This window comes from Eublepharis macularius, chromosome 6 (genome assembly GCF_028583425.1).
Source record: "Eublepharis macularius isolate TG4126 chromosome 6, MPM_Emac_v1.0, whole genome shotgun sequence".
Lineage (NCBI taxonomy): Eukaryota > Metazoa > Chordata > Lepidosauria > Squamata > Eublepharidae > Eublepharis > Eublepharis macularius.
The window spans coordinates 59,205,249-59,232,232 of NC_072795.1; the positions used below are offsets into that span (position 1 = coordinate 59,205,249).

A 26,984-nucleotide genomic window follows, 5' to 3' on the forward strand; every position below is an offset into this window, starting at 1 on the left:
AGCAGCAAAATGAGTCTTATGCTAAAAAAATAAAAGAGTTCAGGAAATTAGAAAAGCAATTATTAATTGAACACTATCCCCAAACAGGCAGCTGGGGCTTTCCAGTGCCTTTTTTCTAGTCTCACAACTTACCCAGCCACTGTTATGAGATACCAAAGGGCAGCATGATAGCAACCTAGGCAGGGTAAGATTTTGGTACAGTGGTTTGAACATAAGTTGAAATTGTTCAGAAGCTGTAGTTGCTTTTCTCTAAATTGTAAGCAGAAAAAGAGCTCTCTCTTAAAAAAGAAAATGCTCCGAAGTCCTCTACCTGGAAGTACTGCTCCATCACTTGGATTTTACCCTGTTCAGGACATTTCTTCATAGTTCGATCAGCATACTGAATAAGGATTTCAACCATCTATAAGGGGGGAAGGTAACAGTAATAGGGAATGCTTATAAAATGCTTTACGTTAAAGGAAAGTGCTGCTTATGACAGGGAGAAGAGACAGTATGTGAAAATAGTTCAACTCATCAGATTTCAGAAGCAGCCTGTTATACCAATTTTTACCATCTTCTACATACTTCAAGGCTTTTCTGGACAAGAACTGTGCACGTGTTTTTCACTCGCTAGATTCATTCTATGTTGTCTGCCACCATGGGAGCTGATGCCATAGATATATTTCATTTCCTCAGTCCACAAACTGCAATGTCTTGAGCCTGAGAAAAATACTCAGGGTAATTCATTCAGTGCTGTTATGGTTGAGAATTATCATAGACATAAATCAAATGCTTTCTGGCATTTTACCAAATCTATACCTTTTCTAAAATAACATACGCTGCCCTTTGCATACCAGGCATTTTAAGACCCACAGTACGCGCACACATCCTGAAATCAAAAATACTCAAAGCAGCACTAAAGCAAGTTCCCAGGCGTCTCTAGAAAAGACGTACTGGTTTTAGTTTTTAATTTTGTAATTCTGAGGATGTAAGCCAAGTTCAACTTACCTTCGTGTTCAACTCCTAAATATATTTGGGAGACTATCAAGATTTAACTTTAATACTGATATGTTAATGGAGCATTTTACAAGCATTCTGCACACTACAGGGCAATGAACATTAAACAAGACTGGCAACACGCAGGGCGTCCATCCTCATTAACTACCAAGTTCACTAACCACCCTCCAACTGCTCTATGGAGTACGGAGTCTATGCACATATACTCACATCTCCATGTTGGGGAACTATTGGGAACAAATATTCCCCCTCACAGGGATGGAGCCTATGTACATACATATGTACATATGTACGTACATACAAATCTTTTTTATTTATGTTTATTTATTTATGCTATTTATAGTTAGCCTTTATCACTTAGACTCAAGGCAGATTACACAGCGTGAGTCTGTAAAGTCAATATCAAAGACATTTCAATAAAACATGTAAAGGGTATATATGTGAAAATTTGCAAAGATTTAAAAACCTGCAGAAATCCAATATAGAGCTGAGGAAATGCTGAAACAGAGCATAAGTAATTCTATGACTGACATATTAAACAACATAGAAACAACTCAGTAGGATTATGTGTGTGTATTATGTCCCGTCAAACCACCTCCAACCTATGGCAATCCTATGAATGAAAGACCTCCAAAATGTCCTGTCGTTAACAGACTTGCTCAGATCTTGCAAACTGGAGGATGTGGCTTCCTTTATTGAGTCAAGCCATCTAGGTCTTCCTTTTTTCCTACTGCCCTCCACTTTCCCTACCATTATTGACTTTTCCAGAGAATCTTGTCTTCTCATGTTGTGACCAAAGTACAATAGCCTCAGTTTTGTCATTTTAGCTTCTAAGGAGAATTCAGGCTTGATCATACTTGTCTGGGTATGGCCACCCACTCCCCCTGGACTTACCCAAGCCTGAGCATTTGGTACCCAGAGATGTCAGCGGGGACCGAGCTGAAGCCAAGGAGGAGATTGAGGAGGCAGTGTAGCCACACAGAATGGGGGGAGAAGCAGTGCCAACCAGCAGAGAGCCAGCCACCAGTAGTGGAGGCTCAGAGGACACCCTTGCAGCAGCAACAGTGGTGGAGAACGGGGCCAGGCACAACCCACAGAGCCTGCCAGAACCCAGGCTGCATGGTGCTACCCCGAGCAGGTGGACACTCTCCTGGCAGTGCAGACCACCTCTGCACACCACGGCAGGTGGGAAGGTACCACCCACTCACCTGGCAAGCTCCACACACTGGGCCAGCCCACTGCAAGGACAGTGCAGCTTCAGGAAGCCAAGGCAGCCACCCTGGGAGAATGAAGGTCAGGTTGAGCCAGCTGGAGTGGCCCAGCCTGCCCCATGCTAAGGGCAGGGTATGAGGGTGAAGGGAGGGGCCAGGACAGAAATTCCCCAGAGACACCTAGACAAGCCAGCAGCACTGGCAATCACCACAGGGATGGAGGAATGCCACCTGATAGGGCCGGGGCCATTGAAAAGGGTGGGGACACCCCAAGAAGATCCTATAAAGACAGGCTCAACAGGGAAGGTTGGGTGGAGGGTTTGGAGTGTTTCGGAGGAGAAGATAAGGGAAAGAGCAAGGAGACAGGAAGGAGACTAGGAGAGGAGTGGAGAAGAGAGCGGAGAGAGAACAGAGGAGGTGGTTGAGCCAGTTGAACCAGAGGATGAGAGGGTGTGAGGGTGAGGTATAATCCCCCTCCTCCCAATATTCAGAGGTCTACCCCAAACCTGACCACGCCAAGACTCATTCATTCATTTATTCATTCGATTTTTAGCCCTCCCTCCCCGTGAACAGGCTCAGGGAGGGGTACAATAAAGTGCTCAGTAACATTTAAAAACATATAAATACATTTAAAAATCCAAAAACACGAATCCATAGAACAGCATCTCAAAATGGTGTCCCCCTCCAATTTCCCCAATCATAATGTAAACACAAGGGGGTGGGTGGGGGCCAAAGTTAATAATATTCTAATGACTGCATTTATGGGGGGGGGGTGATGATTAGGAGCCTCCCACTAGGGAGGCTCCTAAAACAATCAAAGGCTAGCCTCAATCGTATGCCTGGTGGAACAGCCCTGTCTTACAGTCCTGCAGAAAAGATATAAGGTCTTGGTGGGCCTGAGTGTCTCCCAACAGAGAGTTCCACCAGGTTGGGGCCAGGACTGAAAACAGAGGGTGCACACACCCTCCACACATCTGGAGGGTGCACACACCCTTGGCCCCAGCAAGGCCCTGGCAGAACGTGACAATACTTATAGGATCATACTTATAGCAATAGTATGGTCTATGGTCCAGCAATATTTACAGCAATAGTAGAAAAGTCTGTGGTCCCTCCCTATCCCTTTACTGATGGATCTCTATGAGACCACTTCCTTACAGCACAGACTTCCTATCTAAATAAAAAAAAACCTTGAATAATTCAGTTTTGCATCATTTGCAGAAGGCCACTTCCATAAAGTGGAGGCCACCACAAAGAATACATGCATGTCAGCCTGTGCCAACATGGGTGAATATGTAGAGGGACACTGCAAGCAGGAGGAGGGGCCTACGCATCAATAGGTCACGTTTTTAAGGTTAAAAGTTATCATTTCAAAGTGTAGCTACTCAGACATGTGCCAAGGGTCAGCTGCAGGAGTCATGAGGAAGGAGGAAAAAGACTTACTCTGTCTGCAACAACAGCCTTTCGTTTGTGTTCATCCCCAGACAAACCTGTTGAAAAATTTTTAAAAAATTAAGAATACCACTTTCTTTTCATGACCAGGAAATGAAAAGAATCTTGTATCTCATGACAATTTTTCTGTTCCCTCTACTTCCTGTAAAGTCACATAACACCATATCAAAGCAAGTTTAAAAATACTTAAGAGCAGCCCTATTCATAGTAACATTACAACATGCACAGAGTCATGTCTACAAAAGTAGCCTAGTGAGCTTGAACACTGACCACACTCATGCAGAATCTCATTTTACCTTCTACAACTCAAATATACGACATTGAGATTCAAGGAGCTCAGGGACATTGTTCTCTCCCCCCTTTTATCCTCACAACTGTCCAATGAGATAGGTTGTGCAGAGAGAGTGACCGGCTCAAGTTCACCCAGTGAGTTTCATGAGATTTGAACTTGGGTCTCTCAGACCCTAGTCTGACAACCTAGACACTATATCACACTGGGTAGACAAACTGACGTACTGAACCAGGCAATGACAAACTTCAGAAAGACACTTGATTATACAGGCTAGAGAAAAATTATTTCTATCCACTTTCTCCATACCATGCTTTATTTTATAAACCTCTATTATGGTTCACAAAATTAAAAACATTTATAAAATTGTGCTTAGTATGGAAAAAGGAGAGTTATGCATAATAGCATTCATGGCACATTGCCATAGAAGATAGCAATCACCACTGGCTTAGATGTCTTTAAAAGTGGATTAGACAAATTCATGGAAGACTGAGCTCTTAAAGTCTACTAACTGGAGCTAACTGGAATCTCCATTTTCAGAGGTAGTACATCCCTCTCTGAATCCCATTTTAGCTTCCCTGAATCATCTGACTAGTCACTGTTGGAAAGAGGGTGGTGGATTAGATAGACCTTTATGAATGTAGCGCCAAATCTACACACTTTCCCTGTAATAAAAGGAGGAGGGATTTTTAAAAGTTATCCACATGACAATATATTTGGATGGTTCAGCATCAGGATAATAAACTTACCTACAACAGCCTTGGCTTTTCCTTCATGAAAGGACCAAGCAAGTGCCAAGGCTTCATTAAGGCATTCTTGTTTCAGAAGATGATCTATTCGCTAAAAAAAAGTTATCACAGTTTAAGCAAGAATACAGACAAATGTTATTCAATGAGAACTGAGCTTGCTAATTGTCCTGCGCCTGGTCAGTTGGACTCGTCAGGTGTCAGTCAGTCACTTGGCCAGAGCTGGAACACATGGCTTATGCCTAATGGACCACTTGATCCAGCAAAGCAGGTCACTCAAGCCTAATCTGCAGAGAAGTGGCACACTGCCAGCCTCATCTTCCACCTCCTTTGCGCCACCTCTGGCTGGGCCCTTCTCTGCTGCCTTTCCTGTGGAGTGGGAGATGATCCACAGGGGCTATGGGCCCTGGTTTGGGTTCTGCCTGGCAGAAGCCCAGTAGTCATCTCTGAGGAAGACAGCAAGGAACTTGCAGGTTCTGGTAGGGTGGTGGCCTCTGGTGCTGTTGGGGCATGGTAGGCCATTGCTTCACTTCTAGGTTCTAGCAGAGTGGTCTCTGGCATTGCTGGCGCTTGGTCAGCTGGTGCCTCTGCAGCACCAGGCCCATCCTGACCCTGCTGGTCCTCACGTTTTTCCTCTGACCCTGCTGGTCCTCAGGCTTTTCTTACAGGTCTGAGCCACTGGCCTGGTTGGAGGGTTGGTCAAAGGGGATCATCATGATACCAACAAAGTGTTTAGCATAGGAGTTGTAACTATGAACTTCCAGACTGCTTGGTCTGAACTAAGGAAAACATCACTGGCCTTTCTCAGAGGCATACCTACATCCGCCAGGCTAATCATTCCTTAAAAAACCGAAGCTTGAGTCCAATTAATGTAATCAAAACCATCAACCTTTCATTAAAAAAGGGCAACAACAATTACTCCAGACAACTGTTACAGAATCACAACAACACTTGATTATATAACTGCCTCATTATGACTGTTACAGCACAGTTACAAACTGCCATTCTCTAATAAAATTAACAATGAACAAAGAACTATTCCACGGTCAATTCATATTATTTATTTTCTTCATTTTGCCACACCTTTCTTCTCAAAGGTGGCCTAAAGTGACTTACAATATCATTCCCCTCTCCTTACTACCATCATGTGAGGCAGATTTTGCTGACAGAGTGTATGACTAACCCAGAGTCACCCAGCAAACAGAGTGAGGATTAGAACCTGGGTTCCGCAGATTCTAGTTTGGCACTCAGCCCATTCCATTGTAATGAATCTTGCTAGCAAAAGGTATTCCAGTTAGCAATTCCTGCCTTCTTTGGAAGTTTCCATCTTCTTACACTCCTCTGTACAGAACCAAGTGGAAGTGGACATTGCAGTGCAAGAAAACAAGAAGATGTTTAAACAGAATGCAGACAAAAGAGTCTTCTTTTAGAAAGGCATGTAGTTTGTTGTATTGGTCAAAATATTACACTTAAAAACAGTGAGAATTTTCAAAAATAATCTTTATATTTAGTCTTGAAACAACATTTCTGTTTACATCAAGTGATAAAGCTTAGCATTGTAATAAGCATCCATAACTTACTTCTCTCCAGCTCCTCAAAGTCATCACATGAACAGACTGAAAGCAGAAGAAGGCAGAAAGGTGAAAACAGAGTTAAAGTGCCTACTAGAAATAGTTAAGGACTCCTGTAAGGATGCAAACATAATGGCTTATATTATAAGCCGCCGTTCTTGCATGATAGAAAGGTGGCTAAGAAATGTTTTTAATAAATAAAATAGTAAGTAATAATGACAAGCAACAAAGCAGTACAGCTTAAACCAGTGATTTCAAACACGGCTGGATACAGAAAACCATCAGCAGAGCTCAGCTCATGGAATGGAGCTTTCCAGCCTAAAAGTATGGGAACAGGCAATATTCCTCTGGCTGAAAATTCATTATAATCCAAAGGGAATGATAACTCATCTCCTAGCTGCGAACCCTTATCCACCTTGGTTCACACAAATCTTTAACAAGATCAAGCAAATTGGCCTAAATCCTGAAGATCTTTTTAATGGAACCCTGAATATGGCAAAAACAGCTATTACTCAGAGGCTTCTTGATATTGAACTTCAAAATGAAGAAGCTTCACTTCCCAAGAACTTCAGGTGCTTAAAATCTTGGCCTAATTTTTCAGCTGCCCCATATTTATCCAGTATTACCCATGAGTCCTACAGATGGGCATTTTCTAGAGCCCGGTTTGAGGCATTGCCTTCAGCTGTATTGTACGGCAAATTCTGGCAGATACCAATGCATGAGCGCTTATGTCCATGCATGGACAATATGGTGGAATCGGTTACTCACATACTTTTATTCTGTGAATTTTATTGTGAAGAACGGTCTCGCCTCATACTACCTCTTTTGTCTAAATTCATCCCTTTGCAATCCTATTTGGAATTTAGACCAGAAGTTCTGCGCAAATTTCTTTTATAAGATTCTCAGAGCTCAGTAACCTATGCTGTGGCCAAATTCTGCTCTTTAGCTATCAGAAAACGTAAACTTCTCTTAGTGGAAAAAACATCATTAATTTTTTTCTATTTTCATTATTGTTATTCCATTCTCACTCTTATCCCTTTATGCCTGTGGTTTTCCTGTATTGATAATATTGATTTATTGCTTGTAATCGTATTGTTTTATATTGCTGGCTTTTGCTGTAATAAATTGGATTTAGATTTGGCTTTGGCTTTCCAGCCTCTATTTAGTTTTCTGAACACACAAGAAACCATTTTGACCTTTTAGCAGGTGCTACAGAGATCATTTACTCAGTGAAACCAGCCATTTGATAAGAATCAAGTATCTAGGGATTTGGAGTCATTATACCCGTACAACTGTTGCAGGTAAGCAGGCAGCACTATACATTTTATGGCCTATGGATCAAAAGACATCTGTTATACTACTTATAACCCATGAAGCAAATAGCTTGAAAATATGGACTTGCAATGCCATGGGACATCTGCAAGAAAGATTTACTTAATCTTCCTGTTCTTCCAGATGGTCCTCTGTGTCCGGGGTCTGGGTCCCAGCCCCCAGACTTGGTAGGAGGGAACAGCGGGTCAGCCGGGCTGACGGGCAAACAGAGGGGGCAGCCAGCAGGCAGCAGGTCAACTGGTCAGCCAGCTGACAGCAGGTCAACCGGTCTGACTGGCAGGCAGAGGGGGCAGCTGGGGGACAGCAGGTCAACCCCTCCCACAGGCAAATGGAGCCAGAACCTGCCGGTGCCAGGGGCAAGGGGCAAAAGCCCAGGGCCTCAGGAGGCAGGGGGAGACAGAGAGAGGCCAGCGAGTCCCACTCCCCTAGGGAGGGAAAGGGGGCTAGGCAAGGCGGAAGGGGGCAAGGGCAGAGGGATTGGGAGCCCAGCAGTCACCCACCCAAAGACCTTACCTGAGGAGGAGAAGCAGCAGCAGCCCCAACAACCCAAAGCCATGCCCCAGCTAGAAAATAGTAGCCTGGCCCAGGAGTTGCCAAAAGCCAAGCCACTCCAGGTGGGGCTATTGGAGGCACTCTGCAGGAAGCCCTGGGCAACCAGCCAAGGAGCCGCAGCTGGACCCACCTTCAGCCATCAGCTCTGCCAGGGAGGCTGGGCTGCTAGCCAGGGGACTGCAGCTGGACATGCCTTCAGCAATCAGCCAAGGCAGGGAGGCTGGGCAGCCAGAGAACAAGGCACAGCTGGTGCTGGTCAGTGGGGCCAGATCAGCTACCCCAGCTGCAACTGCTTGGTGCAGCCCAAGGCCAGGCTGGAAGAGGGGTGGGGCAGTAGAAGGAAGCCCTATAAAAGCTGGCTGGGAAGAGCCCTGTGGTGGTGGGTGTGAGTGAGGAGTGATGATGTGGAGTGAGAGCAGTAAGATGCAAGGGTGGAGGTTTGGAGGAGAGTTCTGGAAGGAGGAGATGAAGGAGGACGCAGAGGGTAAGCAGGCCAGGTTGAGCAGGCCAGCGAGTGGACTGAGAGGGAGTCTGGGTGAGGTATACCGCCCCTCCTTCCACAGAGCAGGGTCCTGCAGAATCCCTGGCCCCCCTGTGACGTCAGGAGCAGACCGCCCAGTGCCACGCCCAGCGGCAGCGGCGGCAAGCCCTGACACTCTGAATAAAGTGACTTACATTTATTTCCAGAATCTAAAGTATGGATGATTATGCCTGTCTGTATGTTTGTTCTTCATAAGGAGGAAATCAACAACAACAAGCTTATACACTACCCTTCCAGACAGAATAGCGCCCAACTCAGAGCAGTGAACAAAATCAGTTTTACTATTAACCCACAATACAGCTGAGGAGCTGAGGTTGAGAGGAGGGGCTTACCCAAGGCTGCCTGCTGAGCTCATGGCAGTCATGGGAGTCAAACCAGCAGAGTGCTGATTCAAAGCCCAGCCACCTACCACTACGCTACAGCAGTTCTCTGACTCTGGTACTGACCTGGTAGCCCCGGGCCCTGGACTCTAAACCAAAAAATAAAACGCTTTTTCTGCCTTTTTGGGAAGAAGGGTAGCCTGTCCTTCTGGGAATCATTTGCAAGTGAAGACTAACAAGCAATAAGCGTGTAGCTCTTTTCAACACAGAAGTTATTACTTCTGGCAGAAACAGGGAGCCTCTCTAGGGCTGACAAATTCCTTCCAAGTAAACAAGAACATTTCCCTTAGGAATTATTTAATTCATCACTATCCATATTACTTACCACAGTGGTTCTTATGAACAGGCACATGGCCAGAATGACACCTGGCAGGCTATCATAAGAGAAAAACAGTTTGTTTACCTCTAACTGCTGTTCTTCCAGTAGTCATTTGTGCATTCACACTGATAGGCTTTGCACCTGTGCAGAGCTTAGATTACAGAACTTCTAGAGCTACCTCTTAAGCAAAAAAGTATTCTGCCCTTAGAGACGCAGCTGTAACTGTGCTGTCATGCATTCTTACAGAATCTGTTCCAAATGTAAGGTACACCACAGCAAGTTAATAGCACCTTTTGCAGGTAAGGTGAAAAGGTTGTGTGAATGCACATATGACCACTCAGAGAATGCTGGTCATTAACCCGTTTTTACTTTTGTGGTTCCTGTGCATCACACTGATGAGTGTGGACTGGCAAGCTGAACAATCTGGAGGCAGGGAAAGGTGCATCTAGGAAAAGATCCTCGAGCACAACCTTGTGTCTGCTTTGGCTTTGTTGTCAAAAGCACAGTACCTCATAAAGGTAGAAGGCTGGGCACAGGCAGCTATTCTGCTGAAGTCTGAGGGTTCAGGAACAATTCTTGTGGAATGAGCTTAGTATCCCAGTAATAGGTCTGTGGATCAGTTCACAGTAGAATTTGATGGTATCTGTGACCCAAAGGCTGAACTGCTGGGAAGACACTCTTTGCACTTTATTTGGGCCCAAGAAGCATAGGAACAGACCACTAACTTTCCTAAAGGAAGTAATTCTATCCTGAGAGGAAGGTCAAAGAATTGCAGATCTCTCTCAGCTATCAGGGAGGAGATCTGGGATCAGCGCTATTTAATTTGTTTATAAATTATCTGGAAGGGAGGGGCGGAGACAGTGTAGTGGCCGAGGCTGCAGATGGCACAAAATTATTCAGGATGGTGAAAACCAAGGTCAACTGTGAAGAGGTCCAACAGGATCGCTACAAATTGGGTGAGTAGGCAACCATGTGGCAAATGAAGTTCAGTGTAGGTAAGTGTAAGGTGATGCACACTGGATCAAAAAATTTCAACTTCAAGCCTATGCTAATGGGGTCAGAACTTTCTAAGACCAAAAGAGAGGGAGACCCTAGAGTCGTGGTAGATGGATGAGATTGACCACTGGTCAAATCCAGTATGGCTCCTCTTATATTCTTATGGCTCAGATAAAAGCTAGAACCCCCTTAGGCAGAAAAGGCAGTGTCTAGACACAGGGCTATTCTGTCTGGGGGTAGCGAGTGTCAAAGCACAGAGTGCAGAATTCATTGGCTCTTCTTGCATACAGCTAAGGGTTGAAATGCTTTGCCCATGACTTTAATGAGCACCACTTAAAGGTCCCACATAGCTGTCAGTGTTATAAGAGATTGCAGCCTTATGAGGATCTTGAGGGATTTCTTCACCAGAGGTTGGGTGAAGAATAACCTTGAATGAGAGGCCATAAGGCTGAGATGGCAACTATATGGTCTTTGAGAATTGACCATGCCAATCCCAAAGATCAGTGTAGCAGGCGCTCTAGGATGAAAATTACTGGACAGATGGATGGATCTCATCCCTATGCTGAGGCAAGCAAAGTGAAGTGCTTCCATTTGCACTCACAGGTCATGCTGATGGATGGTTTCCTCATGTTCAGTAGTATCTTCCTAGGGCACCTGAAGACAGTGCTCCTTGGATAGATGGAGAACAGTGATAAACAAAGTTGTCTTGACTAATAGGGAGTGATTAGGATGTCATTTGTGTGGTACTTGCCTGCCTTACTGATGACTATGGGTATGAGAGGGATGAGCAGGACAGAACTAGTATCCTATCCACTGAAGGACAAATTATTTCCCAGGGAGCAATGACCAATGCCTGTATTGGAGCACTTGTTGTTTTGGGGGAGGTGAAGAGATTATCCTCTGGTGTGTCCCAGAGAAGGAACACTGTAGGTAAGTATCACTCATGGGCAGCTATCCCTGTGTAGCTGAGAGAATCCATCAAGGCATCGATTTTACCTGCCATGTGACTGGCAACTGGGTAGATGTGCTTGATGCATCTTTATCACAGGCAGCAGGCTAGATGCACTGCCACCTTGTTTATACAGCATGGTGGTTGTATAGTCTGCAGCCACCTCACTACATTGCTTGCTCCCCGGGCAGAAAGATACAGAGTGACCTGTACATGCCAGTAGCTTCAAACAGTTGGTAAGGAGGTATCTTTCTTGTGATGAATAAGGCCAACTGAGGGTGTAACTGCCAAAGACAGCACCCCATCCCCATAGCAATGCATGCACTGTGAGCATCACTTGAGGTCAAAGGTATCTTCCCTGTACACTGGGGACACTTTCTGAAAGCTCCCTTCTGAACAACAGGAACCAGGGTGCCACAGAAAACTACCCAAGAAGATAGGAGAATGATGATGATTGAAAAGTAGTATAAAGGCAAGAAGACATGACAATAACAGATTTGTTTGTAGTGTTGTCGAAAAAAATACCTAGCCCTCAGAAAAGGCATCTCTGGAGAGAAAATTAACTTCAGAAGTTTTTGAATCAAAGCTCCACACAAGTGCAAAGCCCATCCATATGATGTTCAGAGACCACAAAGTAATAACAAGACCTTTCCAACTCTTAGGACTAACACTAAAAGTACCATCTTGGTGAAAGTCTGTGATCTGAAGTAAAAGAAAATGCTACAACTGCAACAAGATTGCATTTCTCAAAGTAGCTAATAAAAACTTTCTGATAATAGCAGTAGAAAAAACATCAATTCTAGTACAGTTCAGGGAGGAAAAGCAAATTTATATTTATTATATTAGCAAGTTAATACTAAATTCCAAGCATTAAGATGTACCAATCATGTACTGTCTAATTCAACAACAACAGCTTTCTATAAACGGAAGATACTATTTGTTAGATAATGTTAGAATTTTCCATGTGTCCTTCAGTATTTCAAAGTAGTACCTATTGCTTTCACAACATTTAAATGTAATCACTCAATCAGTCAATAAGCAGATAATCAGTTAAAACATCTAAACAGACAACTCTAACAATAACATTAGAGATAACAGAAAAATAGACAAGCCTGACGTACCTTTGTACCTAAATAAAAGATCTGACCACCACAATTGCTGATTGACTGGTAACAAGCCTTTTCTCCCACCAATGCCTATGAAAAATAAATATTTTTATTTAGTATATTAGAACTATAATAATATTGTGTATTGTCGAAGGCTTTCACGGCCGGAGAACGATGGTTGTTGTGGGTTTTCCGGGCTGTATTGCCGTGGTCTTGGCATTGTAGTTCCTGACGTTTCGCCAGCAGCTGTGGCTGGCATCTTCAGAGGTGTAGCACCAAAAGACAGAGATCTCTACAGGAAACCAACTCACACTGATCGGTACTTACACAAAAACTCCAATCACCACCCCCGACAGAAAAGAGGCATAATGAAAACATTAGTGGATCGTGCAAGACGGATATGTGAGCCGCACTTTCTCAATGAGGAAATTAATCATCTAAATCACGCACTTCAGGCAAATGGCTACTCCAGAAATGAAATCCGAAGAGCAATCAAACCCAGGATGAATCAAACAACCAAGGAAAAACAGTCTCCTACAGGAAAAGTGTTTTTGCCATATATTACTGATCAGTACTGATCAGATGGGAAAGCTTATGAAAAAGCATAACCTTCAAGCAGTATTCAGACCCACCCGAAAAATACAACAGATGCTACGATCAGCAAAAGACAGTAGAGACCCCCTCACCTCTGCAGGAGTATACCGTATACCCTGCAGCTGTGGACAAGTTTACATCGGGACCACAAAGCGTAGCATCCAGACAAGAATAAAAGAACATGAAAGACACTGCAGACTTGGACAACCTGAAAAATCAGCAGTGGCTGAACATAGCCTAACTCAAACAGGGCACAGTATCTTATTCCAGGACACCAAAATACTGGACAACACTTCCAACTACTTTGTCAGACTGCACAGGGAAGCCATTGAAATTCACAAGCATAAGCAAAACTTCAACAGGAAAGAAGAAACCTTAAGAATGAACAGAGCATGGTTTCCAGTTCTGAAAAACACCAGGCTAACAAAACATTCTATCCCCGACAATAGCCCTGCAGAGAAGATTAGCACATCAAGTACCAATCCATATGCAAAAGAACCTCCTCAGGATACAGTGAAGCCTCCCGCCATTAGCATTCCACACCCTGGGAAACTCTTACAGGATGTCTCAGCTCAACCCCACCCCTCCTGAGTAGATATAAATGACCTACATCTTTTCCACACTGTGACACTGAGAGATCTCTGTCTTTTGGTGCTACACCTCTGAAGATGCCAGCCACAGCTGCTGGCGAAACGTCAGGAACTACAATGCCAAGACCACGGCAATACAGCCCGGAAAACCCACAACAACCATTATAATAATATTTCCAATTCATATTTCCAAATAATATTTCCAATGAAAACATGTATAAGGAATACCATGCAATGAAATAACATAAATACAAAAACAAATATTCAGCCATTTCTCTCTCTCTCTCTCTCTCTCTGTGACTTTATTATACAAAGTAAACCAGAAGTTTCAATCCTTAACATTCATTCACATTTGAAAATGTTAGCCAAACTTAGCCATTACAATAAAGCAATTGGGTTCAATAAGGCAGCTCAACATATACTTATTAAACAAACTGGATATATTTCTGTCTTATTATTTACAGTACAGAAACTAGATTTTTTTTCCAGTTTATAAAATATGAAAAAAACGAGTAGTCAAAGATACTAGAAGATTATGTCACTTGTATTGGCAAGGAATTCCATCTGTTTTCGTAACACTCAGAACACAATATTCCCAGCTTCATTTCACTTGTACCTCCCTAGACTAAATTTAAAAGTCTGGCAAAATAACAGCTGGAAATTATAAGCTACAAAGGTTCCCCTCAGTTTCTAAGATATATAAGCAAAGGACAATGGCAGAATTGCTTTAAAGTATTTTGAGGTGGATTGAAGAGTTCATGAATGTAAAGTAAAAGATGAACTTTCTATGTACCTCTCCCTGTCACAGTAGCATCTATGTCTATAAGCTTCATATCAAGATGGGTAGCTGCGTTTGTCTGTCTGTAGCAGTAGAAAAGAGTAAGAGTCCAGTAACATCTATAAGACTAACAAAATTTATGGTAGGGTATGAGCTTTTGTGAGTCACAGCTCACTTCTTCAAATAGTGAAGTGAGCTGTGACTCACAAAAACTCAGAATAATATAAGCTTTGGAAAAATACAATGTAACCTTGACTGAACACCCCTGTTGCCCATTTTGGACACAAAGAATTTGAGCTGGGAGGCCCTACCATAACTTCCAGTACTATCAGCTGTTCCTGTTTATTTCACAGTTACCAAGCCCAGTTAAAATATTCTAGTTGCTATGTGCAATTGCACATAAAAAGGTGATTCCACATGGATGCTGCAACATTTAAAAACCATTTTCTCTGTACATAGTCCCATTTGCACAGAGAATTTCCATGCCATTGCCACATATCCCTGACAGCTAGTGCTAGCACAGAGATTCTCCATAAGATCAGGACAACAAACATAATGAGGAGGAATCCACATGGCCAATGACTTTCAAGTGTTATGGCTGATATGGCATGTGACATGGAGGCCGTAAGATTTGAACAGAGTTCCTAAAAGTGAACAGACAGCATGCCTATTATTATTATCATGGATGCAAATCAAAGTGTATTCAATATTACAATAAAGGACTTTTCTCAAATTTCTCAAAGGACTGTACAACTCTGTATTACATATGGATGCTAGCCAAGATCTGAAAAATTGTTTGCCAATCAAGTTGACCTTAGGAAGATGTTGGTAGGTAAGGATTATATAATGCAGCAGCACATTGTGCTACATGCCTGATGACATTTCAAGCAGCTGTGCCATACAGAAAATACAAAAATCTATTGTATCCCAAAAGCAATTGTATGATAATTATTTTAAAGCTCTTATTTAGTTGAAATTTCTGGGCACACCAGATTTCAGATAGAAAGGATTACCAAAACAACTACAAAAAGAGTCCAGTAGCACCTTTAAGACTAACCAACTTTATTGTAGCGTAAGCTTTCGAGAATCACAGTTCTCTTCGTCAGATGCATCTGATGAAGAGAACTGTGATTCTCGAAAGTTTATGCTACAATAAAGTTGGTTAGTCTTAAAGGTGCTACTGGACTCTTTTTGATTTTGCTACTACAGACTAACACAGCTAACTCCTCTGCATCCAAAACAACTAGTGATTCATGCATCAACCACACATCTCATTCCGCAGTACCAGTGCTTGGCTGACATTGCCTCCTGTTGCCAGAGATTTGAAATGGCTGCTGTTGTAAACTAACTGAACTTCTGAAACCTCCACGGTCTCAAGCTCCTCCTGTGTCTGACGATCTATCACATGCAGTTTTTCCACGCTATCCAGAAGCACAACTGTGCGAGAGTTTATCCACTAGGAAAATCAAGCAAAAGACAAGCAATTCATATGCACAAACCTCATATAATATTATAAGATCAAATAAGTATATCAAATGAGCCCTTAAAAACCTAGTTTTGAGTACTGCAGCTAATGGCAGTTTATAGCTAACATTCTGTGCAGGCTGCAGGCGGAGAGAGAGACACATGGGGATGGGGGGGCGGGGGAAGGAAAAGAGGTCAGCTGTAGTATTTCCTGGGGATCATTTAACTATGATCATCAGAATGAGAACAAATACTTTTCACATAAATATGTTTTCATTGTTTATATATGTAGATAATTTTCTCCCTAAACTTCCTTCAAATAATTTCTTTCAGTTTGCCTTAGAAAGTAGTTCCTGCCATTGCAATTTAGCAAAGCCAGGCTTTTTCTGCCTAAAGATCTTCTTATAATCAGGTCTTAAAGAGATGAGATGACTGATAGACGTTCCCTTCCTTAGGGTGACAAATCTGTTGAGTATAGTGTAATAAGCTCTTCCCTGGCAGTTCTACATTCCTGGTCAAACCACCCTCTGCCAAGATGAGTTGTTATTTTAGGGGATCTGTTAATAGAGAGCAGAAGTTTGAGGAGTTGGGTTAAGCCTTCAAAACACTTAATGGCGTCAGAAATTGCAATGGCAGTAACTAGGCCTGGCGGCCCAGGAAAAAAGGGAGTCCCAATTCTGGAAACTTGTTTTCTTCAATTTAGGCAACCTCCCCCTGCCCCCCCCCCACACACTTTCCTAGAAATTCAGATCTCAGTAAAGACTTGCATGCTCACTGGGGCTGGGTATTCACCTCTCCCTGCATTCTGGAGAATGAGGCAGTGGGGCATACACCACTTTTAGATCTATCTACCTCACCACAATGGCTGCTCATCTCAGTGTCTGAAACAAGAGGCTTCATTTCCTTTCTCTCCTCTGGAAAGTCCCCTGGTGAGGACCGGATCCCTCCTGAGTTGTTTCCTGACTGGTGAGCGCCCATCTTAGTTAAGTTGTTTATTCAGATCAATCTAACTGGTGTTTTTCCCTCACTGTGGAAGCTAAGTATTATACTCCCAGTATTTAAAAAGCACTGCAAATCAAACTATCAACCAATTAGCTTGCTTGACATAGGCTCCAAGTTGTACAGCAAAATTTTGCTGTGCAAACTGGAGGCCTCAGAAACCTCCAATAATGCTATCCATTCTGAACAAGCAGAGTTCAGGAAAGGCATAGGTGTACTGATCACTTGCCTGACTCTTACCAGCCGGCTCAACAGAGTATTAAGGGCCCCACCAAGGCCATATTTGCAGTGTGCGCGGATCTAACTGCTGCCTTAGACTCTGTAGATTGGCACCAACACAGGGTGAAACTAGCAGGTACTAGTATTGGTTAAAAAACACCTATTGTTCCTGATTCGAGAATTTCATTCCAATATATCTGCTAGAGTTAAGGTAGACCTTTCAGACACTAACAAAGGAGATTACTCAAGGGGTCAAACACTTTTGCACTTCAATCTGTATTGAAACAATATTATTTCATGTCTATCAGGCCCTGAGTTCTTTCCACCATTCTTGGGGGATTGAAAAATATTGATTCTCCTATGTGCAGATGACACGGGAGAGAGAAGGAGAAATGTTATGGAGTTAGGTTTAAGGAATGTATTGTTTGTTTTACTCCCAAAGCTATTATACCTATATTGTTTATATGTTTATTGGTTGTATAACTTTCAATTTAATGTCTAATTTAGAATCTGTATAATTTTTATATTATGCACTTACTTTACTTCCATTTCTTTGCTTTAATAAAATTCTTATTTAATAAAAAAAGAGATCATCACATGGTGTGTTTACACAAGAGCTCACAGTGAAATATGAGACATTTCAGAAATGTTAGCAAGTAAGAATTGTAAAAACATACAAAGGGTTCCTTTTTCAAGTAGTTTTCTATAAAGAATTATATCCCATTAAAGCTGAGGAATACAAACCACAAAATATTACAATTTCCTACTTGAATTAAAATAGTATAATCACTCACAGTAAAATTGATGAGATCATAATGCAGGTGCAGTTGCTTTTGCTTTGTAACATGAATTGCTCCAGATTCATCTCTCTTTACCTGATAATGGAATTAAGACAGTGTATTATTTTGACCCTTCCCTAGCAGACAAAAATGTTCTGCTTTCCATGATGGAGATGGACTAATTTATTAGTCTTTTGACAGCAAAGGAACTTGAATAATCATACAAGCTATAAGATGTAGAAAGCAGCAATTCAAATGCACCATAATCTATATTAAGATAGCAAACAGAACTGTACTCATACTGAAATACTCAAGAAATACCAGAGATAGTATGTGAAGCAGAATATGGGCCTAGAACTGGCAAGATCTGGCCTCAAATCACACCTCTACCACAAAGGTCACTTCATACCAGTTACTCATATCTCTCTGCCTAATCCAAGGTGACAGTTGCAATGATAAAATGGAGAAGGGGAGAACTATGAATGCAGCCCTGAGCTTCTTGGATAAATAAAAGAGACACATTGTGCCTTTTTCAACAGACAAGCAGAAAGACTTATGTCACAGCTGTGTCCATATGTCAGTTTTATGTTCCTCTAGAGCTTTGGTCATTCATTTAAAAAGTAAACCTCCAAGTTGATAGGGAACATGAACCTTACTAGAAGAAAGTGAACAACGTCTCCTCGACAGAAGGCAAGCACAGGATTCACAGATGTCTGCACTGCAACAAAATGCCAAGCCAGCAGCGGAACACTGGAAGGGTCCATCTAGAGAATAAAAGATATCAGATGCTTCTATGAGGTTCAGAAAAAAAGCACCAAATGCAGAAAATACTAGATAGTAATTTTTATTTATTAAATGTATAGTCCACTCTCACCATAAATGGGCTTTTAAAGTAAAGCCCATATGGTAGGTGGTTAAAAATCATAATAGTTCAATTTCAAATGCAATTGTAAAATTAACCCGGTATATTTTTGTTTTTTCATATAATTTTGAACGCTTAATAGACAAAATAAATTGAAGAAAGGTTTCTGAAAGCTTGCTCATTCAACTAGCAGCGAAGCATTGCTCTATAACAGGCATCTAACACTGTAAAACTATTATTCCATATAAATGGAATAAAATACAAAATACATATGGTTCAGTTTGCAACTTACTTCATAACCAGCCCAGTTCCACACAGAGACAGACATCTTTAAGCCCACTGATTTTAACAGCCATATAACTTCACACAGGAGCAGACAATTAATCAGGGGCCTTTAAAGACAGAAATCGACTCTCTATTAAATACATAAATAATCTTCTAAATTATAGTACACCGCAAGCAGAATAAAGGGCTGAATAAGGTATGCCACATTAGATGGATCTGGACCAACTCAAGAATTAATTTAATATAGTATGGTTGTTCAATGGTCTACGCTTTAGTGCAGTTCAGCAAGAACTACATATAATAATTAACTAAAGTTTCTGTAGGCCTATGGAAGACTGCTCTTCACTTCCAAATTAATGTTTTCCTTAATATTCCCTCATTCATTATCACAATGCTTTGAACCAAAAAGGACAAGTTCATCAAATTACTCACACGGCCATATGGAAAAGTCATCCACACTTTCAAAGACGGTTTCAATCCAATTACAAGAATCTGCAGTACAAAGATAAAGTAGTAATATTTTACATCTTGTGTTTCAGGATATATTTTTCATGTTTATTTTAATAAAGGTTAGCTTTATAAAAAGCAAGTCACCTTTGTTAAAGAAGCCATTGCCAGCAGAGAGTATTGGGTAATAGGATGGTCTCTCAGTTCAGTCTTTGCATGCAATGGCTCAATGCAGCAAACTTCTCCTTTGGAACCACTAAACAAACAGCGTGACTCGCATGTTCGTACCCCCATAACTCTCCTGAGAACAAAGCACACAGTTTAGTAAAGAGTTAGCAATGTGCCACTGCACTTACATGTTTAGAAAAAAGAACTGCAAAATTGAGTAATTAAGTGTGCTGCATTCTGTTCTTGGAAGGAATTGCATGTTCAAACCCAATACCAATGATACTTGACAGGCAAACTTACAATTTTTTCCCCTTCCACAGTAACTCTGAGAAGTGTCCCCAGTTGATAGCAGGAGGCAACTAGTGAAAACTAGGCTGCCAAAAAATTAGCTAAGATAGGAGCAAATTTCAATCTGGGCTGCAAAGAAACACTCCTAGAAATAATTTGTACTTGTTTATAGAGATGCCCTTCATTTCAGGATGGGACAGATTGGAATGCTAAACAACTCCATACCCTCAATCACCACAGCATATGCTAAAAAATGCACAGAAAAGTCATGTACCAAAACTGTTGTTCTAGTGTGAACAGTGATGCTTTGCATGACATCAGAGTTGCAAGCACCGTAGGGAGCAGAGGTCAAGGAATCTAATGCAGGACCACTTCAAGAATTACCTAATCAATACGTAAGAGACATATATCCATATAATATTAGCATGTTCCTAGCATTTAGGTCTTTACAGACAGCATTTCTATACATGTACAAACAATGAACCTTTTAAGGTGAGATTTTACAAACAACTGTTCCTCAGTCTTTGAATACCAGGCACTCTCTTAAGTCGATCAGTAATTAAGAAAAGGATTATCAAAATTACAGAGAACTATCTCTCTATTGGAACAATTTGTTTGGGCTTTTCCTTCCCATTAATATTGAAATCTTGAACAAACCATTGTATTTGAAATACTGCATCTCAGGGTTTACTACTTATAAAATGTTTAATTCTAAGGATTTAATTTTTGAAATTGTGCTCCTCTAACAATAAACAGAGATAATCTTACTTGAATGACAGCTCAAAAACTGAACCTCCGCTGTCGTTGCAAATTGCAAGAGTTGGGTCATCTGTAAACTGAACAGAACATTAATTTTTCTCTTATGAAAATGTTCACAAAACTACCAAACTGCATGGTAAAAACAAAGTCCCTCCCACAACATTTTTCAATATCCTTCTACCAATCATGCCCCTCTCCTGTTTGCCAAAACTATATTATCTGCCCATTACTCTCTACTTCTCCATTTCCTAAGACCCACTGGCCTTATTCATACTTCCTCACACTAGTAGGAAGGATCCTGTATTTCTGCTAATGGCAGAGCTTTTTTCCAGTGCAAGAAGTTTTTCAACATAGAAGAGCCTTCTTGTGCCTGTGGAAGGTTCCTTATATCAGAGAATAGTTCTGCCATTAGTGAAATTGATCCACAGGATCCAACCCAGCATCTTTCTTCTCTACAACCCTATAAAATATTCAAGTACTCCTCTTTCAACGCAAACACCACGTAATTAAAGAATCACACACACATATACACATTTTATTCTCATCAGTAAGACCACACAGTACGGGTTTTCTCGTAACAAAATGTGTAATTTTTTAGATACAATTCATTAAGCAAAGCAGGTGAACATTTATTACCTTAATGTGTAATATTGCTGTTCCTGGAGGATGAGCATCTGTTATTGATCTCAAAAGCTTTCCACTGGCTAGATCCCACATGGTAATCTACAGGTAAAGATTATTAATTTTTTAGTACAAGTTTCCAATGTATGTGGATAATTATGAGAGATTTGCCAAACACCCTCACAAGCAATCAAGCATAACTGAATGCATAAGGCTCCCGTTTCTTATGTTCTTGGGCACAGAAGGCATCTCACATTTGATTAATGTACAAAATCTAAAAACCTTTAACACTGTATCTTGAACAGCATTGCAGGAAAAGAATGGCCCAGTTTATTTTTTTTTTTTGAAAAATTTTTATTGGGTTAGAATCCATTATTTCCACATTTACATTCAATTTTCCCCAATTTTTTCATCTCTAACCCCCTCCCTTTCCCCCCCCCCCTTTTTGTTGACTTCCAACAGCTTTCCAACCCTTTGTCCCCTTTCCCTTACTTTTATTAGCTTCCTCTATCTAAAACAAATATATATTCTCCAATATTCTAAGCAGTACATCCTTAACTATTTTTAACATTATATGCCCAAACTGTAAGCCTTTGTTTCTATCTTAGATAAACAATTTATCCCAATTTTTCAATTTCAGGTATTTCTATATATCATAAACCATATAGATCATACATTCGTTTATATCAAACAATTTGACTTATTCTCTATATATATTACTCATTCTATCTTTTTATAATAGTTCTATATATCTCTCCTCACGTAGTCAATCAATTTGACCCATCTATATCTTCAGACATTCAGTTTGGTACAAAACTTGTCAGAAAAAAAAAGAAAATATTGTTAGTTAATCGCTCCTTATATTTAGTCCTTATAATTAATTATTTTCTCTATGTTCTGTTTGTTAACCTACATATATCTATATATATGTCAATCTATTAATCTGACTGCTTATTAATTCACATTTATCTCTTCTCCCCCCGGTAAAGTCTCCCCCCTCTACTTCAATACTTCAGTAGTTCTCAAACTGCCACAGTTTTCCTCCCACCTCCCATTTCTTCTCCAGGTATTGTTTCAGCTTCTCCCAGTCTGTGTTGAACTGCCCTGAGTCCAGATCTCTCAATTTTCTTGTCATCTTGTCCATTTCAGCCATATACAGCAATTTGTAAGTCCAATCTTCCATAGTTGGCACTTCTTGTACTTTCCATTTTTGCGCATACAAAAGTCTAGCTGCTGCTGTCATATAAAATATCAACGTCCTGTGTTGGACTGGAATTCCCTCCATTCCCAAGTTCAGTAGCAGGAGTTCTGGGTTCTTATTAATTTGAAATTGTAAAATTTCACTCATTTCTCTTATTATTTCCCCCCAGTACTGCCTGGCTACCTCACACGACCACCACATATGATAGAGGGAGCCCTCATGCTTCTTACATTTCCAGCATTTATTAGAAGTATTCAAATTCCCTAGCGCAATCTTCTTTGGTGTCATGTACCAACGATAGATCATTTTATGAATGTTCTCTTTGATATTAATACATGTCGTTGTCTTCATTGTAGTTTTCCACAAGTATTCCCATGCCTCCATTGTTATTTCTTTATTAAAGTTTATAGCCCATTTCACCATTTGTGTTTTAACTATCTCATCCTCGGTATACCACTTCAACAGTACTTGGTATACCTTGGATATTCTTTTCTTATCTTCTTTAAGAAGGGTCTGCTCTAGTTCCGAATTCTCTATTCGTATACCTCCCTTTACAGAGTCCGAATTATATAAGTCTCTGATCTGTCTATACTGGAACCAATCGTAGTTAGGTGATAGTTCCTCTTGTGTCTTTATTCTAAGTTTGGATGCTTCAGTTTTAGTTATTTCTTTATACGTTAAACATTGTTGTTCATTATCAACAGCTCTCGGGTCTATCACCTCATATGGAACCACCCACAAAGGGGTTCCTTCTTGTAGATAAATTCTGTACTTCTTCCAGATTATGTATAGACTTCTCCGAACAAAGTGATGCAGGAACATCGAGTTGACCTTTACTTTGTCATGCCATAAATATGCGTGCCATCCAAATATTTTTTTATATCCCTCTAGGGCTAATAGTTTCTTGTTCTTTAATGTCATCCATTCTTTCAACCAAACTAGGCAGATTGCATCATGATAAAGTCTCAGATTGGGCAGTTGCATTCCGCCTCTTTCCTTTGCATCTTGTAAAACTTTCACTTTCACTCGAGGCTTCTTGCCTGCCCAAACAAAATCTGATATTTTCCTCTGCCATTTTTCAAATTGTTTGGAGTCTCTGATGATTGGTATTGTCTGTAGCAAAAACATTACTCTTGGTAACACATTCATCTTAACTGCTGCAATCCTACCCAACCACGACAAATTCAATCTATTCCATTTAATCAAGTCTCTCTCTATCTGAGTCCATAGTTTTTCATAATTGTTTTTGAATAGATCTATGTTCTTTGCAGTTAATTCGACTCCCAAATATTTCACTTTACTTGTTACTTCACAATCCGTTGTTTCCATTAACAATTGTTGTTTCTGCTTAGTCATATTTTTGCATAATATCTTTGACTTCTTTTTGTTAATGAAGAAACCTGCCAAGTCTCCAAACTCCTTGATCTTATCTATCACTCTTGGCATGTTCTCCAATGGGTCCTCTACAATTAACATTATGTCATCCGCAAATGCTCTGACCTTGTATGAATAGTCCTTTATTTTTATTCCACGAATTTCATCATCTTGACGTATTTGTATCATCAGAATCTCCAATACTAAAATGAACAACAATGGAGATAACGGGCAACCTTGTCTTGTTCCTTTACTTATCGTCAATTTCTTGGTCAATTCATCATTCACCACAATTGCTGCAGTCTGGTCTCTATAAATTTCCTTAATTGCTCTGATGAATCTTTCTCCCAATTGTAGCTTTTCCATAGTGGCAAACATAAAGTCCCAGTTTAAATTGTCAAACGCTTTTTCAGCGTCAACAAAGAAGAAACCAACCTCTTTGTCACAACGCTTGTCATAATATTCAATAGCATTGATCACTGTCCTTAAGTTGTCTCTTATTTGTCTGTCTGGCAAAAAGCCTGCTTGTTCCTCCTCTATGACTTCCGAGAGCCACCCCTTCAATCTCTCCGCCAATATCTTCGCAAAAATTTTGTAGTCATTGTTGAGTAGCGATATAGGTCTATAATTTTTCACATTAGTCAGGTCTTGGCCCTCTTTTGGGATCAATGATATATTCGCTTCACTCCAAGTTTCTGGAATCCTTTGATCCCTTAAAACCCCATTCATCACCTCTTTTAGGAATGGTGCCAGTTCATTAGCCATTGTCTTATAGAATTTAGCCGTAAGTCCATCTGGCCCTGGCGCCTTTCCTAGATTTGCAGATTGTATTGCCTTACTTATTTCCTCGTCAGTTACTTCACTATTCAACTTATTTCTCCAAGCTTCCGAGATTTCTGGAAGTTTGGTTTCCTCCAAATATGACGCTATTGATTCTTTGTTTACTTCTTTTTTATTATACAGCTTAGCGTAAAATTTATAAAAGGCTCTACTAATGGTAGCCTGCTCCAAATACGTTTTGTTATCTTCGCAAATTTTATTTATTATCTTCTTTTCCCTTTTCTTCTTCAATTGCCATGCCAGGTACTTCCCAGGTTTATTAGCACCCTCAAACGCTTTTTGATTCAGTCTTTTGAGATTCCACTCCAATTCTTTATTGCTCATTGCTGTTAGCTGTTCTTGAAGTATTTTAATTTCCTGGTATACCTTCTTTTTCCCTGGTCTCTTTTTTAGCTGTGTTTCTTTGGCTTTTATTTTCTCCTCAATCTCTTGTCTTTTCTCCTCTTTCTTCTTTCTTGCTCTACCATTTAAGTCCATTAGTATGCCCCTTACAACCGCCTTGTAAGCATAAGAATGGCCCAGTTTAGATATCACATACGAGATTATGGTGATGGGAGAACTAAAAGAAACCACATGATCCTTTTTTCTTCCAGGGGTACCTACATGCCTTCCCTTACATCCCCTAGATAACACTCTTCCTATAATAGGCTGTTGGCAGACAAAGTACACTAGAAATGGAGAGAAGCCATTATCAAATTAACTGAGCAAATAAGAACTGACCATAGAAAATGCATAGTTATCCAGCACCAAGTGCCATTGAACTTCTTGGAATTGTTTTCAAAGTAATCATGAACAAGATCACACTACATTTTAGTATTACCTGTCCCTTTGCGAAACCACACAGAAGTCTTGAACAATCGTTGTTGATACTAAGAGCAGATACGGCTCCATACTGTGCTCCAACTGCAGTACTGCCCAAACAAAGCCGAAGAGCCTGGTTGGGATCTAAACAAGAGGCAAGTTTAGTTAACATTATGTTTATGGGACCAACAGAAGATCAGAACCTCTGCCCTGCAAACAACAGTAATTCTATATATCTTGAATTGGCTCACTTCAGATGCCACATTCCCAGTCCTCCCAACCATGGCCTGGAGTGTCAGAAAGATACAACACACTAGGGTTGCCAGCCTCCAGGTAGTGGCTGGAGATCTCCCGGAATTACAACTGGTCTCCAGGCCACAGAGATCAGTTCACCTGGAGAAAATGGCTACTTTTGGGGTGGACTCTATGGAATTATGCCATGCCAAGGTCCTTTCCCTCCCCAAACCCCACTTTCTCCAGGTTTTACCCCCCAGATCTCCAGGAATTTCCCAATTTGAAGCTGGCAACCCTACCACACACACTTTTTCCCTTCTCCCAAGCTGAAAGATAAAAAAGAACAAATAATGAAAGAACTACAGGAGCAACAGAAACCAAGAAACACAAGGTGATGGAATCCGGAGGACAGACACTGAGCCTGGTAGAGTGAACAAAGACATACATACATGAGAGCCAAAAAAGAAAAAGGTCAGCAAGAGCTATAGATAAGAGAAGAGGAAGTCAGCAAGTCAAAGAAGAAAAAAGAGAGGAGAGAAAAAAACAGCACTAAACACTGCATCTCAGGGCTTTTTTTTGGGGAAAAGAGGTGGTAGAACTCAAGACCGCACAATGACGTCACTTTGGATCAGCTGGAACAAGGGGGGATTTTTTTAAAGTTTAAAATTGCCCGTGGTGAAAATGGTCACATGGCCGGTGGCCCCGCCCCCTGATCTCCAGACAGAGGGGAGTTTAGATTGCCCTCCACCGCGTTCCCACTGAAAAAAAGCCCTGCTGCATCTAGTCAACTTTGGCAATGAAAAATTGGGGGAAATAATGCTGAGAGAAGAAGAAGATGAAGCAGAGGAAAAAATAAGTAAGTACTTCTTCACTCAATAAGTAATTAAATCATGAATTTACTATCAATGGATGTAGAGTTGGCAGTTGCACAGAGGGCTTTAAAAAGGAGGATTAGACAGATTCATGGAAATAGGTCCATCAAGAGCTACTAGTCAAATGACTAAAGTGAACCTTCAAATCCAGAAGCAGTAAACCTCTGAATACCAGTGCTAGAAGGTAACATGATGGGAAGGCCTTGGCCTCTATGCCGTTCATTGGTCCTCTAGGGCAGCGGCTTGGTCACATTAAGAGACATAATGCTGAGTAGATGAACTGCTAGTCTGATTCAGCATAGCACCTCCTGTATTATGTTCTTAAGTGAGAGAAAAATTAGTAGCAGCAAAAAAAAAAAATGAAAGATCAGA

At 41.0% G+C, this 26,984-nt stretch overlaps 1 protein-coding gene across 2 annotated transcripts in view; it reads right to left on the reverse strand.

Moving 5' to 3' along the window:
* VPS8 (VPS8 subunit of CORVET complex) overlaps positions 1-26,984 on the reverse strand; it is a 146,601-nt gene that overhangs the window by 105,766 nt on the left and 13,851 nt on the right. The window contains exons 8-20 of one of the 2 annotated variants that reach the window (XM_054982279.1): positions 25,526-25,650; positions 21,306-21,392; positions 20,679-20,746; positions 19,602-19,755; positions 19,440-19,499; positions 18,517-18,624; positions 17,876-17,956; positions 15,700-15,855; positions 12,453-12,527; positions 6,272-6,307; positions 4,695-4,785; positions 3,648-3,694; positions 311-400 (exon numbers count right to left, since the gene is read on the reverse strand). In XM_054982279.1, the coding sequence (XP_054838254.1) occupies positions 311-400; positions 3,648-3,694; positions 4,695-4,785; positions 6,272-6,307; positions 12,453-12,527; positions 15,700-15,855; positions 17,876-17,956; positions 18,517-18,624; positions 19,440-19,499; positions 19,602-19,755; positions 20,679-20,746; positions 21,306-21,392; positions 25,526-25,650 (1,178 nt within the window). Of the gene's footprint in view, positions 1-310; positions 401-3,647; positions 3,695-4,694; positions 4,786-6,271; positions 6,308-12,452; positions 12,528-15,684; positions 15,856-17,875; positions 17,957-18,516; positions 18,625-19,439; positions 19,500-19,601; positions 19,756-20,678; positions 20,747-21,305; positions 21,393-25,525; positions 25,651-26,984 lie in introns of both variants that reach the window. The other variant, XM_054982278.1, reaches the window with a different exon arrangement.